The sequence below is a fragment of the Haemorhous mexicanus genome, chromosome 8 (genome assembly GCF_027477595.1).
Source record: "Haemorhous mexicanus isolate bHaeMex1 chromosome 8, bHaeMex1.pri, whole genome shotgun sequence".
NCBI classification, from domain to species: domain Eukaryota; kingdom Metazoa; phylum Chordata; class Aves; order Passeriformes; family Fringillidae; genus Haemorhous; species Haemorhous mexicanus.
The window spans coordinates 1,588,090-1,609,783 of NC_082348.1; the positions used below are offsets into that span (position 1 = coordinate 1,588,090).

The 21,694-nt window shown below is 44.2% G+C and overlaps 1 protein-coding gene across 1 annotated transcript; it reads right to left on the bottom strand.

Annotated features, from left to right (window-relative positions):
• Positions 1 to 1,335: 1,335 nt before the first annotated feature.
• TNFAIP6 (TNF alpha induced protein 6) lies at positions 1,336 to 21,633 on the bottom strand. Its single transcript, XM_059852491.1, has 6 exons — positions 21,465 to 21,633; positions 12,103 to 12,240; positions 10,291 to 10,452; positions 6,624 to 6,852; positions 4,655 to 4,695; positions 1,336 to 3,364 (listed from the first exon to the last, which is right to left on the bottom strand). Exons 1-6 carry the CDS (start codon positions 21,556 to 21,558, stop codon positions 3,210 to 3,212), a joined length of 819 nt encoding a protein of 272 aa, XP_059708474.1. The 5' UTR covers positions 21,559 to 21,633; the 3' UTR covers positions 1,336 to 3,209.
• Between the last annotated feature and the right edge of the window lie 61 nt (positions 21,634 to 21,694).

Genomic DNA, 21,694 nt, shown 5'->3' on the forward strand with positions numbered 1-21,694 from the left:
GAAATCCCGAATCCCAAGTGTTGGAAAGCCCTGGAGCTCCGGGACAGAGCCGGGCCATGGCTGAGGCTCAGTCACCTCCAGGGCTCCCCTGTGCCACCGCAGATGCCCAGCGGGACTGGCTCTCCTGGGTTTCTTCCCCAAAAAAATATCCCATAGGGATTCCAGGTGCTCCCTGGTTCTCATCCCTATCCATCCAAGACCTCTCTCTTCCCAGTTAAAGAAACGAAAACAACAAAAACCCCACGCCGAGCTCGTGAATAAAACATTGACATCTCCCTATGCTTTTCCTCACTCTTCCCTACGGACAAGCGCTGTGGCTGGGTCTGGAGAATGGGGATGCTGTTGTACAACAGGCGCTGCGAACACAAGGTGGCAGGATTAAAAAGCAGATTTTAAATACAATTCCATCCCAGAAACGTGGTGATCCCAAACTCGTCTCGTGGAGCACGAATAAAGTGTCGGAAATAACCAGGAGAGGAGCTGCAATGTTGTTCTCCAGTGCAGCCAGAAAGCAGGATTATATTCCCAGTGAAATGACAATAAAAGCTCAGAAATGAAATAAATTAGAAGAAATAAAGCAAAAATGGGGCTAATTAGCTAAAGATCTTCCATAAGAAGATAAACTATGGGGATTTGTGAAGGAATTTGGAATGAGTTAGAGATGGGACCTCTGAGATTTTTAGATGATGGGATTTATTTTTCTTCTCTTCTGCACAGGCAGGAAGGGTGAGTTGGGCTCACACCGTCACTGCATGGCTCAGAAGGTCACAGGACCCTCAGTTACAAGATCTTTTTAGCATCTATTGACCAATAAAGCACTGCCAACAAGGATATTCATGGTTTTGACCCAATCCTTAAGTATTTTGTCTTATGGACTCATGTCATGTTATGGCACACAAACCTGCAGTGCTGCATTCTAAGCTCCTGGTTCACCTCTGTAACTACTTCTATTTTTTCTGTATCTTAAACTCTAAAACTCTAAACTTTCCTCAACTTAACATATCTCTACTTTAAACTATAAATCCACATTCTCACTTCTAGCACCTGAGTGTGGGAGCCTTTTCCAAGGTCTCAGACCAAATCCTGTGTTTAATCCTGAACTTCGGCTTCCAGGCCCAAAGTTCTGAGAGTTCCAGATTCCAACACAAAACCATTGCTGATGAATTCAGGTGATGAGGAATACAAATGCTGCAAACAATTCACAGGAAAATTCTTAGTGGGGATTTGATTTCAGCAGAGCTGGACTCAACACTTAGAAACAAACTTAGTTACTCCTTTAAATTAATTAAATTAATTATGTTTGCAAGAAATAAAAATAACTCACTGCAAGCTTGGTGGGATTAGACCAGAGGTAGCTTTAATGCTGCTTCAGGTAAAAACATTTGGAGAAGGATTTAAATTCAGCAATTTCAACTGAACAGTCTGAAAGGATTTTAAATTCATAGAACAGTCTGAAAGGATTTTAAATTCAGCAATTTCAACTGGAACAGTCTGAAAGGATTTTAAATCATAGAACAGTCTGAAAGGATTTAAAATTCAGTAATTTAAACTAGAACAGTCTGAAAGGATTTAAATTCAGCAATTTCAACTGGAACAGTCTGAAAGGATTTAAATCCAGCAATTTAAACTAGAACAGTCTGAAAGCATTTTAAATTCAGCAATTTAACAGTCTGAAAGGATTTAAAACAGTCTGAAAGGATTTAAAATTCAGTAATTTAAACTAGAATAGTCTGAAAGGATTTAAAATTCAGTAATTTAAACTAGAACAGTCTGAAAGGATTTTAAATTCATAGAACAGTCTGAAAGGATTTAAAATTCAGTAATTTAAACTAGAACAGTCTGAAAGGATTTAAATTCAGCAATTTCAACTAGAACAGTCTGAAAGGATTTAAATCCAGCAATTTAAACTAGAACAGTCTGAAAGCATTTTAAATTCAGCAATTTAACAGTCTGAAAGGATTTAAAACAGTCTGAAAGGATTTAAAATTCAGTAATTTAAACTAGAATAGTCTGAAAGGATTTAAAATTCAGTAATTTAAACTAGAACAGTCTGAAAGGATTTTAAATTCATAGAACAGTCTGAAAGGATTTAAAATTCAGTAATTTAAACTGGAACAGTCTGAAAGGATTTTAAATTCATAGAACAGTCTGAAAGGATTTTAAATCCAGCAACTTCAATTAGAATAGTCTTAAAGGATTTCAATTCAACAATTTCAACTAGAACAGTCTGAAACGATTTTAAATTCATAGAACAGTCTGAAAGGATTTAAATCCAGCAATTTCAACAAGAACAGTCTGAAAGGATTTTAAATTCAACAATTTCAACTAGAACAGTCTGAAAGGATTTTAAATTCAAAGAACAGTCTGAAAGGATTTAAATTCAGCAATTTCAACTGGAACAGTCTGAAAGGATTTTAAATCCAGCAATTGCAACTAGGACAGTCTCAAACCCGTGTAAACAAGGTCCAGCACCTCGGTGGTGTCTTCTGAACATGCCTGGTGAGAAGTTCCTCCTGCTGCTTCCTCTCAGCACTTTTATTCTCCTTACCAAGTCATTCCTTTAATTCTTTTGAAAGGACTTCATTCTCTGGATGAGGAAACCCTGACAGAACCCATGGGTCTGACAGGAAAATGGAAGTGTGGATCCAGCTGATCCTGTGCTCTCTGTGCTGCTTCCCAATCTTCACCTGGTGGCTGCCAGGCCATCCACAAGATGAATTTTTGTGTCTTGGAAATAACCTTACACTGAAGGCCCTTCCAGTTCAAGAAAATCAGTTCATTAAAAACAACAAATAATAATAACGTGCAGAGAACAGGGGAAAAAAAGCAACAGTCTAAAAAATAAATATGTGGAAATCAAGGGAAAAAAGGAGAGGAGAGCCTGTTAAGTTTAAAAATAATCAGGACAGACACACAAAAAGTTTGTTCAAGTGGTGCAAGAAATGAGGAGAAGGAGCAAATGTAAAGTCTTTGGTAGCAATGAATTCTTCCAATTTTTACAGTACTTGTATTCTAAAAATAATCCTCTATTATCCATGTAAGTATATTTTATAATTTATTCCCTAGTGCAGTTTATTACCAAAACATAGAAAAGTTGAAGAGAAAAACTGAGAAAAAGACGAAAAAATGTCAGAAAGAGACGAAAAAAAAGACAGAAAAAATCTGGCTAGTGTCCAGCCTGAAGCCCCTTTCTGTGCCTGCAGTTGTGCTCACATGATGCCAAATTTCCCAGCCAGGAAGGTGCCCTTGCCCTGGGCTGAGGTGTTTTTGGGCAGGGCGGGCGTGTCCAGGCTGGAGTAGCGGATCTGGAACCCGCCCGCGGTCACCGAGGCGTCCGTCAGGAACTTCAGCGTCATCACGTTCCCTGCCCAGCAAACATCAACCTGGGGTTAATTTTTACAATCTAATTAATTTCAGGGTTTTTTTTCCAGATTTATTTTGAGGTTTTAATTTTTTTCACCTATATTTCTGGGTTTTTTTCAGAAATATTTTTGGGAGATTTTAATTTCCTGTATTTATTTAAATTTTTTTTACATTTTCAAATTTAATTAATTTCAGCATTTTTTTTCTCCAGATAAATTTTGGGTATTTAATTTTTGTCCCATATATTTTGGGTTTTAAGTTTTTTTCAGAAATATCTTTGGTGGGTTTTATTTTACTCATTTAATTAGTTAATTTTTTTCTTTTTAATTAATTTCAGCTTTTTTTCCCCCAGATAAATTTTGGGTATTTAATTTTTGTCCCATATCTTTTGCGTTTTAAGTTTTTTTCAGAAATATCTTTGGTGGGTTTTATTTTTATTCATTTAATTACATAATTTTTTTTATTTTTAATTAATTTCAGGGTTTTTTTCCAGGTATATTTTGGGTACTTAATTTTTGTCCCATACATTTTGGGTTTTAAGTTTTTTTCAGAAATATTTTGGGGGATTTTAACTTCATTTATTTAATTAATAAAATTTTTAAAAATTTTTAAGAATTTAATTAATTTCAGTTTTTTTTCCAGATATATTTTGTATTTTTAATTTTTGTCGCATATATTTTGGGTTAAGTGTTTTTTAGGTATGTTTGTGGGGGATTTTAAATTTTTTTCACCAATATTTTGGAGTTTAAGTTTTTTTCAGACATATTTTTGGGGGGATTAAATAAATAAATAAATTAATTAAATAAATATAAGTTATTTATTTTTATTTAATTTTATTCAATTAATTAATTTCAAATTTGTTTTGTTTTGTTTTAAGGGTTTTTTCAGCTGTAGTTTGGGTTTTTAATTTTTTTCAGATCTATTTCTGGGGTTTTAGTTTTTTCAGATTTTTTTGGGGCGGGGGTTGGGGTTTTTTCCAGTTTTTATTTTCAGTTTTTAAGTTTTTTCAAACATATTTTTTGAGGGGGTTAGTTATTTTCAGAAAAATTGTGGAGGTTTTTATGTTTTTTCAGATATATATTTTTGGGGGTTTAAAGGTTTTTTTCCAATGTATTTTTTGAGTTTTAAGGGTTTTTTCAGATTTTTTTTGGCTCTTTAGGTTTCTTCAGATCTATTTTTTGGTGTTTTAGGGTTTTTTAGGGAACACTTCCCTCTAATTAGGCCGATTTACCTTTATTTCAAAGTAGTTAATTGGCTTTCTCATTTCCCACAAAGAGTGCAAAGAAATTACCTGTGCTGATGATGTCATCTGGCAACTCATCGCCACAAAACCTGGAAAAAAGGAAATGCTGATGATTAAAGTCTGTCACATACTATAGCATATATAATAGACAGTATATCATATGCTATGGTATATATAATAGATAGTATATCACATGTAATATGCTATAGCATATAGTATATAAAATACTATAGTATATATAATATAGATAGGATATATATAGTATGTAATATACTGTAGTATCTATAGTATATACTATACTATAGTTTATATGCCATATAATATATAATATACTGTATATTATAATAGACAGTGTATATATATATATAGAGTATATAGTATACTATGGTATATGTGCCATATAATATATAATATACTGTATATTATAATAGACAGTGTATATATATATAGTATATAGGATATATAGTATACTATAGTTTATATGCCATATAATATATAATATACTGTCTATTATAATAGATAGTGTATATATATAGTGTATAGTATACTATGGTATATGTGCCATATAATATATAATATACTGTATATTATAATAGACAATGTATATGTATATATAGTATATAGGATACTCTAGTATTTATGCCATATACTGTATATACACTCTATATTATAATAGGCAGTGTATATATAGAGTATATGGTGTAGTGTAGTATATATGCCATATAATATACAATATACTGTGTATTATAGTAGTGTGTATATATATATATATATAGTATATAGTGTATAGTGTATAGTGTATAGTGTATAGTGTATAGTGTATAGTGTATAGTGTATGGTATGCTATAGTATATATGCCATATACTAAATAAATAAAAAATAAAATAAATATATAATATATAATGTATATTATATATTATATATTTACTGTCTATTATACTATACTGTCTATTATACTATATATTATATATACTATATATTATAATCTACTGTGTTTTATAATATAGTATATTTAGTATATTTTAGTATTTAGTCTATTATACTATATATTACATATGCAATATATTATAATCTACTGTGTTTTAAAATATAGTATATTTAGTATATTTTAGTATTTAGTATATTTTATATACCAAATGGTTTATTAGTATATTAGTATACTAATAGTATAATAGAATATTCAGTATAACTAGTATAATAGTATATTTAGTATATTTTATATATAGTATATTTTATATATAATATATATACTATATATATACTATTATAATATATTATATATTATATGCACTATATATTATATATACTATATATTGTACTATATATTATATATAGTATATATTCTATATACTATATATTACATATACTATATATTATACTAGACTTCATTTTATAATATACTATATATTTTAGAGTATATGGCATATATACTATAGTATATTATATGCTATATCTATACACTCTATTTTATAATATACTCTATACCATATAGTATATGGCATATATACTATAGTATATTATATACTATATATACACTCTATTTTATAATATACTCTATATAGTATATGGCATATATACTATAGTATATTATATACTATGTATATACACTCTATTTTACAATATGCTCTGTATTATATAGTACATGGCATATATACTTATATATAATATACAGTATATATTGTATACAATATACAGTATATAATATATAATGCATAATATATAGTATATAATGTATAATGTATAATATATTATTTATTATTTATTTTAACGTTTATTTTACGTTACGTATATAGTACATGGCATATATACTTATATATAATATACAGTATATATTATATATAATATACAGTATATAATATATAATGCATAATATATAGTATATAATGTATAATGTATAATATATTATTTATTATTTATTTTAACGTTTATTTTACATTAAAATTTATAATATTTAAGCAGCATTCTTCTGAAGGGGGGTACAAATTGACCATAAATTCTCACATGGGATGTGCTTTACCTGCCCACAAAGCCGTTGACGTCGTCGTAGCTGTCGTAGACCTCCAGGAAGTCGGCCAGGCAGGCAGTGTCCTCCTCCACGTCGAACTCCAGGAACTGCAGGTGGATCCTCTGCCCGTACCTGACCCGGATGTGCCAGTAGCACACCTGCTCGTTCTCGTACTCGTTCGGGTAGCCCGGCGACTTGAAAACGTGTTTGGAATCCGTGAAGACTCCACCACACTCTTTTCCTGAGGGGGAGGTAAAAGCAGGGAGAGTTGGAGTTTTAATTCTGGCCATAGTTTGAATCTTCAGGCACTTGGAGCTGGAGATCTCTAGGGAATCACACAGGGACATCCAGAGTGACAGAGATTCTTGTGGACGGGCTTAGCAGCTTCTCTGCAGGCCAAACAACTGAGGTGGCAGAAGAAGAAATTGATAAAATATGAATTTAGCCACAGCAAGGAAGGAAGCAAGGCCGTTAGTATGGAAACTGATAAAATAGACACATAAGGGATTTTTGCAGCCTTAGTGAGCATCTGTACCTTAAAAATTTATTGTAAACTCCTGCTAATTAATTATTGGTGTTAATTGCTTTGTACCAATAAAACACAATAACCTAGTGCTTTGTCCAATGAATACAATGAGCTGTTTTGGTGTAACTGATGACTTGGGGTATCCTACCACCATCTGTCAGAGCTGGGACAGTTCTCTCTGTTCATGGGGCAGTTTTCTTTATCTCTCCCACAGCCAACCCTCCCTCCAGGAGATCTCTTCTGTTCATGGGCCATTAATTATTAATTACCTTCTGTCCATGGCCAGTGAGTGTCCCTGCAGGGCTGATCAAATTCCACCATCCCATGGGGAGATGCTCCACCCAGGGGAGGAGCCAAGCATTCCTACCTGGATCCAATCTGCCCTGGGAACAGCCCAGCAGCCTTTGCCCACTGCATTCCCAGAGGAGCAGCTTTCTGCTGCCCTGCATTCCCAGAGGGAGAGCAGGCCCATCTCCAGCAGCCCTGGAGCTGCAGAGGAAAACTCCCCCCTTGTGCAGGATCCCTGCTCCAGCAGAGCCACAGCTGGCACTGCAGGAGGGCTGAGCCCCCCTGGGATGGGACTGTGCCACCACCCTGAGCCCCCCTGGGATGGGACTGTGCCACCTCCCTGAGCCCCCCTGGGATGGGACTGTGCCACCACCCTGAGCCCCCCTGGGATGGGACTGTGCCACCACCCTGAGCCCCCCTGGGATGGGACTGTGCCACCACCCTGAGCCACCCTGGGATGGGACTGTGCCACCACCCTGACACACAGGGGGCAGGACATGGTCTCACTCTGGCAGGGTTTGTTTTGTGCTACTGCATTTGTATTTTTAATTTTCTTAGTAAAGAACTGTTATTCCTATTCCCATATCATTACCTGAGAGCCCCTTAATTTCAAAATTAGAATAATTCAGAGAGAGGGGGTTTACATTTCCCATTTCAGGGGAAGCTCCTGCCTTCCTTAGCAGACACCTGGCTCTTCCAACCCAGATACCCAGATTTTGGAAGGAGATATTTTGGAAGCAAGAGGCCTGATCCAAACCTCACTGAATTCACAGGAAAAGCTTTCATTGCCTCCGGTGGGTTTGGGGCCAGAGCTGTGTTTTATGTGAAAGGCATTTGGGATTTCTGGCTCTCTCAAGCTTTACAGCTGTACTTGCAAGTCACACTGACACTCACATTCATCCTTTCTTCTTCAAAAACCCCTTGCAAGCGTGTCTCAAACAAAGACCAGCTCGTGATCACAGACCTGCTGTTGTACTCCTGCTGTTCCTGCTGCTCCATGTTCCCTTTGGGATAAAACCACTCCTGCTTTGATCCAGTGGCCATTTGGACTTTGCCAGCTCCCTGCCAGTGGGGCTGACCAAGCTGGGAATTCCTGCCTGAAATTAGGATTTATCCCCCAGTTTAGAGCTGGGGAGAGGGAGGTGCTGTGTCAGGGTACTCAGGGCACAGGAATTAGGAGCAATAAGATGGATTATTCCCATTACCCCCTGAATTTGTACATTGTCCATGAGCCCAGAACTTCCCAGCTCAGCTCCACCCCAGCACCTAGAGAGCTCAGGGGCTGCAACACAACAAAGACCTGGAGCTGCTGGAGAGAGCCCAGAAGAGCCAGGAAATGTTCCAGGGCTGGAGCCCCTCTGGAGCCAGCCTGGAGAGCTGGGAATGTTCCCATGGAGAGGAGAAGGCTCCAGGCAGAGCTCAGAGCCCCTGGCAGGGCCTGAAGGGGCTCCAGGAGAGCTGGAGAGGAACTGGGGACAAGGATGGAGGGACAGGACCCAGGGAATGGCTCCCAGTGCCAGAGGGCAGGGATGGGTGGGAGATTGGGAATTGGGAATTCCTGGCTGGGCTGGGATTCCCAGAGCAGCTGTGGCTGCCCCTGCATCCCTGGAGAGTCCCAGGCCAGGCTGGAGCAGCCTGGGACAGTGGGAGGTGTCCCTGCCATGGCAGGGGTGGCACTGGATGGGCTGTAAGGTCCCCTCCAACCCACCCCATTCCATGATTCCATGATCACTGCTAGGTGGGATGAACACTTCCAACACTTCCAACACTTCTTGCCCTCTTTGGCCTCCTGGAGCAGAGCACAGGCTCAGTTCTGTCAGGGATTTGTCCCTGTCCCCTCCCCAGCTGCTGTGTCCCTCCTGCAAACAGCCCAGCCAGGCTGCACAGCCCCTGAGCACCAGTCCCTGCGGGGCTGCAGGCTCGTGGCTCTGCACTTTTGGCAGCTCTGGTTTCCTTTGGAGCTCTGACCAAACTGCTCAGCAGCTCCCCGTGGCCCAGAGCAGACAAAGGAACAGTCCCTTGCCGAAATTCCGAGGGCAGGAGTCTCTCTGCAGCTCTGTGTGTGTGGAACATCTGGGAGGGCCCCACCCCACGGAGCTATTTGATGAACATAAACAAGCCCCAGCCCTGGGAGCACAAACAGAATGTGCACAGCTGTGCAGACGTCATGGCCCAGGCTGAGCCTGGCTCTGCCAGGCCAGGGAGCAGCAGCAGGGCCAGGCTGAGCTTTGCTGCCCTTCCTGGTGCCACCTCTGCCTGGCTGAAGGGACACCAAGCCACCAGAGGCCACGTGGGTGCTGCAGTCACCTGCAGTGCATCCTGCAGGGGATGGGGAAATGTCTCTGCTGGGGTTCTTGTCCTCATGCTGGAACTCTGATCTGCTCTGGAGATCCACTTCTCCCCCTCTAACTACACACAGAGCACTGCTGGTGGGAGTTTCACTCAGAGGACACAGAATTACAGGATGGTTTGGATGGAAAGGGACATTAAAACTCATCCCAGCCACCCCTGCCATGGCAGGGACACCTCCCACTGTCCCAGGCTGCTCCAGCCCCAGTGTCCAACCTGCCCTGGGACACTGCCAGGGATCCAGGGGCACCCTCTGCCAGGGCCTGCCCACCCTCCCAGGGAACAATTCCTCCCAGTTCCCCCCTAGGACAACCCTCCTAAGAATGCCAGTCCCAGGCAGGGCATTCATTTTCAGAGCTGCTCCATCTCAGACCAAAAAAAAAAGATTTAACCCTAGATTTAGCCTGTTGCAGGCAGAAAGCCCTCAGATTATTCAGATAAATTTTGGACTGAATGCAAAAGAGGACAGAAGAGGACAGAAGAGGACAGAAGGACAGCCCCATGGCTGCTCCTCACCGTTGGGGTTGTAGCAGTAGGCGTCCCACCTCTCGCTCCTGTTGAGGCGAATTCCATAATCAACAATCCCAGTCTTGCCAAAGCCACAGTTGGCTCCAGCTTTTACTATGGGATAGCCAACTCTGCCCTTGGCCATCCAGCCAGCAGCACACACGTGGAAACCTGCAGCAGAGGGCAGAGGAGTCAGAAAGTGCTCAGTCCTGGGCTGCTCTGCTTGCACCAAGTCCTACTCAGTGACCTGGGTGTGATTGGCCTGATAGAAATTGAGCTGCACGGGAGAACAGGACGTTGAGAGGATAATTTTAAATACAGAGGGTAAAACTGAATTGTGTTCTCCACAATGTGATTACTGGTTCTTCATCTGAAGCCCCAAATCAAATGCAGATGGACTGCACAGTCAGGTTTAAGTGCTCTACCAGCACTTGTAATCAAATTATCCATTGGATGAGTTTTCCAAGGGTGTTCTCTGTTTCCCTTTTGAAGTCAGACAAATTTACTCAATCCCATCTCAAGGGTTCTCAGCATTAAGTTCTAAAAATAAACAAAATACTACAGACAGCTAAAATCCCCAAGCATTTGCTTAAAACACTTTCAATTTAAATTTAAATACCTGAAATGCCTGAAGGATTTCTTGCCAAACAAAAAGATCCCCTTAATGCATTTTGTGGCTGAGAACTTAGGACCAATAGCCAAAGAATGCAGTGTTGTAGAGACCCATCCAATGTTTTCGTGGAGAGGAACTGGAATATATTTGTGGCATCTTAGGGCTCAGAGCTCCTCAGAAGAAACAAAAGTACCCTTTCCACATGTGCTGGTGCTGGGAGCCAGCTTCTGACTCAACAGCAGAGTGTAAAAATGTCTGGAGTGGAGGATATTTTCCATTGTTTTCCCAGTGTTCTGAATGAATGAAGAACTTCTTAGGAATCAGCTGGAAATACAGGGGAGCTCTCACTCAGCTCCACTTTTCACTGCAAGCACGGAACTCATTCCCTTGCAGACAAAATATCTTGATGGAAATCAAAGGGGTTGGAGCAAGTCCAGAGGAGGTCAGGGAGATGCTCCCAGGGCTGGAGCCAGGCTGGGAGAGCTGGGAATGTTCCCCTGAGTATGGGAAGGCTCCAGACAGAGCTCAGAGCCCCTTGGAGGGCCTGAAGGGGCTCCAGGAGAGCTGGAGAGGGACTGGGGACAAGGATGGAGGGACAGGAGCCAGGGAATGGCTCCCAGTGCCAGAGGGCAGGGATGGGTGGGAGATTGGGAACTGGGAATTGCTGGCAGGGAGGGTGGGCAGGCCCTGGCACAGAGAAGCTCTGGAGTGAGTCCTGAGGAGGCCACAGAGATGCTCCAAGGACTGGAGATCCTCTCTGGAGACAAAATGCAGGAAAATAATTGTTCCAAAGAGCTCCTTTTCTTACCCCTCCCTGCCTTCTCCCCACAGTGTCTCCCAAATCTTGATGCTGGACCAGAGCAGCACACGGAATTGTGGATGATGTCTGGAGAAGGGAAGGCTCCAGGGAGAGCTCAGAGCCCCTGGCAGGGCCTGAAGGGGCTCCAGGAGAGCTGGAGAGGGACTGGGGACAAGGATGGAGGGACAGGAGCCAGGGAATGGCTCCCAGTGCCAGAGGGCAGGGCTGGATGGGAGATTGGGAACTGGGAACTCCTGGCTGGGAGGGTGGGCAGGCCCTGGCACTCCTCCTGCTTCTTACCAAAACCCCGTGGAGTTTCCAACGAGCCCCAGAGCTCAGGACAGCAATGCCAACACCCACCCACGCCCCTCAGAAGGAGCCCCGTGAGGAACCCGGTGTTTCTCCAGACCTATTTTCCGAGCTGCCTCCAGCTGCTGCAGCGTGGCCAGGTGTCCTCCCTCGTACTCGCACACGGCGCGCGCCTCGGCGAAGGTCAGCCGGTACTTGCCGGAGCGCGCCTCGCGGTGGTACACGCCGGCCGCCCGCTCTGCAGGGACAGGGGACAGGGCACACACGGTCAGCTCTCACCTGTGCCACCACCATGCTGTCTGAAAATCCTCTGTCCTGCACTGGCACGCAAGTTGTATTCTGTTACCATCTGCATGGCAGCTGTCTGCTGCTCAGTGGGCAGTTCTCTTATCTCTCCCACACCCACTCCTCCCTCTGGGCAAACACCTGCTGATAACAGGCCATGGAATGTCCCTGCATGGCTGATAAGAGCTGCAGCATCCCATTGGGAGATGTGAGCCCAGGGGGAGGAGCCAAGCATTCCTACCCGGATATAATCTGGATATCCTGGAACACCAGCATGGCTTCTCCACTGGATTTCCCAGAGGAGCAGCAGCTGCCTCTTCCCCTGGACCTTCAGAGGCAGACTGCACCCTTCTCCAGGATCCCTGCTCCAGCAGAACCACCCTGGTACTGCAGGAGGGCTGAGCCACAATTCCAGTGGGAATGGGACTGCTACAGGATCCCTGCTCCAGCAGAACCAGCCCTGGCACTGCAGGAGGGCTGAGCCACAATTCCAATGGCACTGCTACAGGATCCCTGCTCCAGCAGAACCAGCCCTGGCATTTCAGGAGGGCTGAGCCACAATTCCAATGGCACTGCTGCCAGCACCCTGACCCCCAGGGTGTCAGGCTGTGCTCTGGCTCTGGCAGTGTTGGTTTAGTTCACTGCAGTGTTTATTTTATCAATTTCTTCCCTATTAAAGAACTGTTATTTCCTGTTCCCATATCTTTGCCTGAGAGCCCCTTAATTTAAAATTCGTAGCAATTCTCAGGGGTGGGGAGGGTTCACATTCTCCATTTCAGGGGAGGCTCCTGCCTTCCTTAGCAGCCCCCTGGCTTTTGCCTTTTGAAACCAAGACATCCTCATTGCCCAGGATTTGCTCCTGGCAAGCTGAGAAGACTCAGAGAGGAGTGAAAACAAGAATTATCTGATTGCTGCTCCTGTGTTTGCTGCTTTGGAATGTGGTTTGGACATTGTTTACCAACAGGTGAATGTTTGGTTCCATGTTAATTGTTTTTAATTAATGACCAATCACAGCCAGCTCCTCTCTGAGGAGTCATGGGTTTTTATTATTCTTTCTTTTCTAGCCTTCTGATGTATCCTTTCTCTTTAGTGCAATATAATGTAATAATCAGCCCTCTGAGAACATGGAGTCAGATTCTCATCTCTCACCTCATCCTGGGGACCTCACAAACACCACACACCTGCTCCAGCCTCTCTCACAGCCCTGCAGGGTGGGCAGCTCCTCAGAAAAACTGCTCAGACTCCAGCAGTGTGGCTCAGGGACTCTGTCATTCCCAGTGCTGTCTCATTTTAATAGCCACTGATATAATGGTCTCTTTGAGTTTTTTTGGGTGTCACACACACCCCAAAAGGGTGTGTGTGACACCCAAAAAAGGGTGTGTGTGACACCCAATAAAGGGTGTGTGACACCCAATAAAGGATGTGTGTGACACCCAAAAAAGTGTGTGTGTGACACCCAAAAAAGGGTGTGTGTGACTCCCAAAAAAGGGTGTGTGACACCCAATAAGGGTGTGTGTGACACCCAAAAAAGGGTGTGTAACACCCAATAAAGAGTGTGTGTGACACCCAAAAGGGTGTGTGTGACACCCAAAAAAGGGTGTGTGTGACACCCAAAAGGGTGTGTGTGACACCCAATAAAGGGTGTGTGACACCCAAAAAAGGGTGTGTGACACCCAAAAAAGGGTGTGTGTGACACCCAATAAAAGGTGTGTGTGACACCCAATAAAGAGTGTGTGTGACACCCAAAAAAGGGTGTGTGTGACACCCAAAAGCGTGTGTGTGACACCCAATAAAGAGTGTGTGTGACACCCAAAAAAGGGTGTGTAGGACACCCAAAAGGGTGTGTGTGACACCCAAAAAAGGGTGTGTGTGACACCCAATAAAGAGTGTGTGTGACACCCAAAAAAGGGTGTGTGTGACACCCCATAAAGGGTGTGTGACACCCAAAAGGGTGTGTGTGACACCCAAAAGGGTGTGTGTGAAACCCAAAGTTGGGATTTGGGGTGGGAGAAGTTTAGGCCAGAGCCAGGCAGTGCTTGGAGAGTTTGTGAAGGGCAGAAAGTCAACAAGAGCTGGGGAGGCTCCCCCGGGAGGCTCCATGGGCAGAGGTTTGGGAAGAGTTTGGAGTCAGCACCCCCAGCCCTGTGTGTCCTGTCTGACCCAGGGGAATCCTCCTGGATCCCTCTCACAGCATCCTTCTGGCTGGAACTCCCAGAGCCTCTGGAAGATGAATCAGAGCTTTGTTTTGAATCTCCAGAGAAGTGAAATCACAGCTACTTGGATAGAGGAGAGGCAGGAATTAAAGGAGGGAAAATGTCAAATAAAAATATCTGAGCGTGTGTCACAGAGGGCAGGACCAGAACAATCGCTGGCTGACATTTCTGCTGCACAGAAAATTAAAGCAATTTCTTCATTATTTTGGACTTTGCAGTGGCAATCCCGAGACAAAACAGCTTTCCAAGGAAACCTAGAAGCTGCCAGTGCTGCTACAAGTTTTACAATCTTTGCATGCTGCATTTGTCTGGTGCCATATGCATGGAAATCTGTCTCAGCAGCAATCTGCATGTCTCATCTGAGGGGTTTTTTGTTTAGGTCTCACTTATATTTAGCAGAATCTGAGAGGAATGGCTGTTTGCAGCTCTGCCCAGCCAACGTGGCTGAGAAAAGATGGAAAGCAGGCAGCATTTTTACAGGAATTATTTGCAGCATGAAAATAAAGAATGTGTTTTCTAGGGGCACGCTTGGGGTCGGTGCTTTTGGCTGGGTTAGGGGAGGGCTTTAGAAAAAGCCACTGAATTGTGGTTGGGAATGGTGAGAGCCCTGAACAGACACAGGGTGGTGTTTGCCAGGGTGGGTTTTGTGCCCAGAGAAATGAATTCTATTGCTGGCAGCAGTCTGAGGGGAGGGAGAGCCTCCTTCTGCAGCGTCCCTGGGAATATCACTGCCATGGGGGAACAGCTCCTCCATGGAAAAACCTTCCTGAAGGAGCCCAACAGCCCACAGCTGGGGGACTGTGGCATGTTCTGGTACAAAACCTCCTTTTTAATCAAGAATTTATTCATAGGAATTCATTCCTGAGGCCTGAGTTTTAAATATACTGAGAAAGGGAGGAACATCCTTAACTAAAGATGGATCTTTTCCTGGGTAATTCAGTTTGACACAACAGGTCAGGTACGTGGAGCCAAGGATCTCCAATTCTTGAGGCTCAGAAGATGCCTTGGGAAGGTGAGGAACCACTGTTCCCATTTCTCCACCAGAATCCAAAGGTGATTTGGGAAGATCCCATAAATGTGCCCGCTACAGCTTTTTGAATATCTTTTGGGATTGCCCAAACACCCACTGGCACACCAACCAAACAGGTGGAAAAGGGATTTTTGGGGGCTGTGTTGGACAAATATTTGGTATCTAAACCTGAAGAATTAGCCAAAGTCACCCAGACATTTGGTTTGGGTTGGCAAATTGGCAAATCTGCACAGCTCAAAGCCAGCAAAGCCAAAAAGCAGGAGCACAACTTGTGATTTATTCACAGGAAGTATTACTTTTCAGTCACTCAGCAGCCTGTCATGGCTGAGCCCATGAGAAATCAAGATAAATCAGCTCAGTGTGTGTGCAGGGCTGGGAATGCAGGGCTGGGGAATCCCTGAGTCCTCCAGGAACCAGCTCAGTGCTGGGCCTGCCTGCAGGCTCTGCAAATATTTTTATTTTAACTGTAAGTTGGTGCAGATGATAAAAAAGCAGATAGTTTGCTTGAGGTATAAATTATGTTTTTACTCTTTCTTGTTGAATTATGCCCTTTTCTGACTCAGAGGTGTTTTAAAAACTTTCATTCCATTTTCAGTCTCATGAGAAGGGTGAGACAACACAGATGTTATAACTCACGTTATTATAATTACAAGCTAACTATTTTTAAATTACAATCCAAGACATAATTTAATTTTCTAGAAATCCATTTCTCAGATAACAATTTAAATAGTTGGGATGATTTTTTTCCCATGTTTGCCGTGTTTATCAGATTGGGGAAGGATCTGCAGAAGGCAGCAAGAAATGGTCCTGGAAATGTCTGAGGCACAGAAAATGGTGTTGGTTTTCTTACAGAATTCAACACATCAGTGATTTTAAAGCACAGTGTGAGGGACAAGGACTGGGAACAAAAGTTCTGAAGAATTTCTCAAAGTTTTTAATTTCTTTTTTAAGCTTCTTAAAGTTTTAAATTTCACAAGAGTTTGTTCTGAGTTCTGGGCATGAGAAACATCAATCATTGGCCTGGAAGCCTGGAATCCCCATTATTGATCTTTGCAGAGCCCAGGGAAGGGGACTGGAATCCACTGATTGCATTCCCTGAGCCCTCAGAGCTGCCACTAAAATCTCACCACTTTGAGTTGGTTTTTTTCACCTGGCAGTGTTGTTTTCAGATCTTATCCCTCTAAAGGTCTCCCCCCACCTATTGCTGGGATGGCACTCTGGACAGGCAGCAGCTTTTCCAGAATATTGCTGTTGGCTGCTGAGAATTTCAGATTTCTGTGCTGGCAGGCTCTGACCCCAGGAGAACACTGCACTGACCTGAGGCCCTGGAGAATCTTCCAGAAAGGAATGAGAGAACTGGGATTGTGGGTGTGGAGTTTGGATAGAAGTGTGTGATACCACAGGGTGGGAAACTCAGGGTTTAAGGGTTTAGAATGCAGGAATGGATACAGAGCAAGGTGGAGGGTTTGGGGTGGAGGCTGCTCCTTCTCCTTCTCCTTCTCCTTCTCCTTCTCCTTCTCCTTCTCCTTCTCCTTCTCCTTCTCCTTCTCCTTCTCCTTCTCCTTCTCCTTCTCCTTCTCCTTCTCCTTCTCCTTCTCCTTCTCCTTCTCCTTCTCCTTCTCCTTCTCCTTCTCCTTCTCCTTCTCCTTCTCCTTCTCCTTCTCCTTCTCCTTCTCCTTCTCCTCCTCCTTCTCCTTCTCCTTCTCCTCCTTCTCCTCCCTGGGTTTGGGTGATTTTGTGTAATTGGATAAAAAGTCCCCATTGCAGGACATGGGTGATTGGTTTTTGGGTTAAATTGGAAATAATTGAGGTGTCATTTCTTAATGGGACAGTTGATCCTTCAAAGGCCTCGTAGAGAGAGACAGAGCTCCATTTCAGTGTGTCAGAGTGAAGTGCTGTGAACTCAGGGTTTGTGGGGCTGTGACAGAGATAAGAGCTGATAAACACCTGAGTCCCAACAGGAAATACCCTCTCACACATTTAATCCTGACTTGGCAGAAAAGAAGCAGAAGAATGAACATATTGCTGGGGAGGTCAGCCCTTCACAGAGTCTGCAAGGCTGAAAGCAGCAGCCCCATCCTGTGAGGAGCTACCAGCTCCCATCCCTTTTATTCCTCTGCAAGATGGCAAAACAGCCTTGGGAAAATAGACCACACACACGCCCTGCCCCAGCTCTGGGTGTCCCAGCCAGTGACACTGACAGAAAATCCCAATTAACTGATGGGATCTTGCTCTGGCAGTATTCCCCCCTCCCTCCTTAATTCCACTGTGCAGGGAGATAAACTCAGCATCAACCACAGAGCTGGGTCAGAGCAGGGTGAACTCCTCATTTCCATATTTATGGCTCCGGATGTGCTTCCATCCCCACACTGAGAGGAAAATGCACAGGAATTGCTGTTCATGGAGGTGAGCTCACGGCCCCGAGGATGAACCTGCAGGAAATGTGGATTTTTCTGGCAAGCACAAGCATGTGCCACAGGGCCGTGGGTTCCACTTCCCAAAATGCCTCCTTGGAACCCAGGGCCAGCAGGATCCTGCCAGGACAGTGACCCTCAGCTCACCCACAGCAGCAGGAGGGGGTGAAGAGCAGCCAGCCTCTGCTGCACAACAGGCAGCATGAAATTTGGCCAACAAAGTACCTGCCATATGCATGAGACCCCTGCTAAATGCTAAATAAAGAGGAATATTTCACTTTTAAGCAGAGGGTGGCCACGTAGAGCTCCTGGCAGGGGCCTCTGCTGCTCAGAGAGCTTCACCAAACAGGGCTGGTGCAGCCCCTAAACCCCCCTGAGATGGGGAGTGGGAATGGGAAAGGAACTGGAATTGGGGACAGAGGGCAGCAGCTGTCCTGGAAAACCCCACGGCCCTGGGAACTGGCACTGGAATGAGCCCAGGAGCAAATCTGGGCACGGCTGTGCCAACCCCCCCCAGCTGGCAATAAATCCCTCCTCACAATGGGCTGGTGGCAAAAAGGAGCAGCACCAAAATTCCAGGGGCAGCAGGAACACATCCCCAAGGAGGGCACAGGGGCAGCTGCAGCAGCACTGCCTGAGGAGCAGGAGAGGCTTTGGGACAAGGTAAAAGGGAAAAGGTGAAAGGGAAAGGGAGCATTTCCAGAGTAACAGCAATTCAAGATTTTATATATATTTATATATATATATATATATTTGCTATGGGTTTGTGGGGGAAAAAGGTAAAATGGAAATTTTCCTGAATTTTGGGGTTGGTTCTTTATCAGAAGAGGAGAAAAGCAAAGCTCAGATGTCACTGTGCATCCCCAGCTTTGACTCCACTGATGCTCGAGCACAGTGAGGCTGAGGGTGGGGTGACTCCTTTTGCTATTCAAGTTATTTTATTTTAAATGCAAAGAAGCATGAACTGGATGGCTGTGAATTTGCCAATTTTATCTTCACTTATATACAGAGTCACTGAGTTCCATTGGTAATTGAATTAACTGCACTCTGAGGTTCATTTCAGTCCTGTTATTGCTGCACTTACACAAGATGGTGCATTTCTATTTTGGTGTGTTTACTTAGAGAAAGCCATCAGGTTTTTTACCCCCTGTTTATTTTTATTTACTCTCCTGCTAAATGCTTAGAGGTGTAGCCAAACAGAATTTTATGATGCATTCCAATTAGCACACAGTTGCTCCATTTTAAAGCCTTTAAAAAGATTTTTCTTCCATTTGCCTTCAGTTCAGGAAACTGCTCAAATGATGGCTGTTATCCCAAATCTCTGACCAGCAGAGGTGGAGCCTGGAGCTGCCAGGCTGCTCTTTCCTGGAGCCCTCCCCACCTGAGCAGCCTCAGGAATTGTGAGGCACAACAGGCAGGGCCTGAGCTTTGGGGGGAAAGAGGAGCCACTAAAAACGTGCAGCTGTCCCAGACTGCAGGGGGGGATGCATTCTACCACCATCTGCATGGCAGCTGTCTGCTGCTCAGTGGGCAGTTCTCTTATCTCTCCCACACCCACTCCTCCCTCTGGGCAGACACCTGCTGATAACAGGCTATGGAATGTCCCTGCATGGCTGATAAGAGCTGCAGCATCCCATTGGGAGATGTGAGCCCAGGGGGAGGAGCCAAGCATTCCTACCTGGATAGAATCTGGAGATTGTGGAACACCAGCACGGCTTCTCCACTGGATTTCCCAGAGGAGCAGCAGCTGCCTCTTCCCCTGGAGCTTCAGAGGAAGGCTGAACCCTTCTCCAGGATCCCTGCTCCAGCAGAACCACCCTGGCACTGCAGGAGGGCTGAGCCACAATTCCAGTGGGAATGGGACTGCTACAGGATCCCTGCTCCAGCAGAACCAGCCCTGGCACTGCAGGAGGGCTGAGCCACAATTCCAATGGGATTGCTACAGGATCCCTGCTCCAACAGAACCAGCCCTGGCACTGCAGGAGGGCTGAGCCACAATTCCAGTGGGAATGGGACTGCTGCAGGATCCCTGCTCCAGCAGAACCAGCCCTGGCACTGCAGGAGGGCTGAGCCACAATTCCAGTGGGACTGCTACAGGATCCCTGCTCCAGCAGAACCAGCCCTGGCACTGCAGGAGGGCTGAGCCACAATCCAATGTCACTGCTGCCAGCACCCTGACCCACAGGGTGTCAGGCTGTGTTCTGACCCTGTCAGTGTTGGTTTAGTTCACTGCAGTGTTTATTTTATCCTTTTCTTTTCTTCCCTATTAAAGAACTTATTTGTTATTTCTTAATAACTTATATATATATTAAATAGAACTTAAATAACATACATATAACTTATATAACTCTATATAAGAGGTTATATATGTGTATATATATATATATATAAAACACTTATATAACTATATATAAATTATTGTTATTCCCTGCTCCTATATTTTTTGCCTGAGAGCCCTTAATTTAAAATTCACAGCAATCCAGAGTGGGAGGTGTGTTTACCTTTCCCATTTCAGGGGAGGCTCCTGCCTTCCTTTGCAGGCACCTGTCTTTCCAGAAAAAAACAGCAGCCAAATGGAAAAAGATCCTTTCTGTGCCTCGTTTGTGCTCCTGGTGCTTTGCAGGCTCCTCCGAGAGGGGCTGGAGCCACGTGGTGGTGGCTCATGAGACACCCGAGCACTGGCAGCTCCAGGGATTCCTGGAAATCCTCAGGGAAGCACACAATATTCTGTGGGGATGGAGGATTTGGAAGCATTTGTGTGGAAAACAGAGCTCTCGGTGCGTGCCTTGATTTTGGCATCCTCTGGCAGGCTCTAGGCTGAGTTAGCTCTCTGCTGTAATGGATAATTACCACGAGCTATAAAAGAACCCTCAGAGCTCTTGAGACCCACTGGAGGTACCAGAAACCTTCCCACAGCATTTTTGTCTTGCCCTTTTGAAACCTTCCCTGAGGAACGTGAGCAGCCCAAACATCCCCATTTCTGCACTTTTCCAGAGAGCCAGGAAATGTTATGGCTGTTATTTCCAGATCATTTGGTTGCACATGCAGGACCCCAGGCATGGGAAGTATGTTCATGCAGAAAGTAACTCATTCCTTTGGCAAACGTTTCTTTTCAGCCTCCTTTTCCCTCAAAACAAAGCCACTGTTATTTAATGAATGCAGTTTTCACTTTACCTCCTGCTGCAGGAAAGCACATTCAGATGAAACGTTCTATAATTACTTTTCAAAATAAATAAATAACTTTTCCTGCAGGAAAATACATTCAGATGAAACGTTCTGTAATTACCTTTTTAAATAAATGAACACCTTTCCCTGCAGTTCAGTGGAACTGTACAAATAGTAGGTTTGTAAAAAGGGACAGTTGCTATTCAGATGAAGCGATTTCAATGAATTTCAGTGCAGATAAATACTGACATCCATGCACAGCTGGGTTTTGTGCTGCTGGGTGCTCATCCTTGCCCTGCTGGTCAAACACAGCTCCCAGCAGCACAGGAGGGGTGCCGAGGGGGTGATTTCTTACCTAGCCAGATGGAGTTGTGCAGCACGCCATCCCTGAAGCCCCAGGCTGCAGCCCGGTCCCAGAGCAGGGCAGAGAGGAGCAGCAGTGCGAGCATCTCGGGGCTGGCAGTGTCCTGGCTCTGCCTCTGCAGGCTGCCTGTGCACTGCCCCAGCCTCCTGCAACATCTGCGAGCCAGACCTTAAATACAGAGCTCAGCTCTGAGGTCACGGGGCTGCTCCAATTGTGCTGCT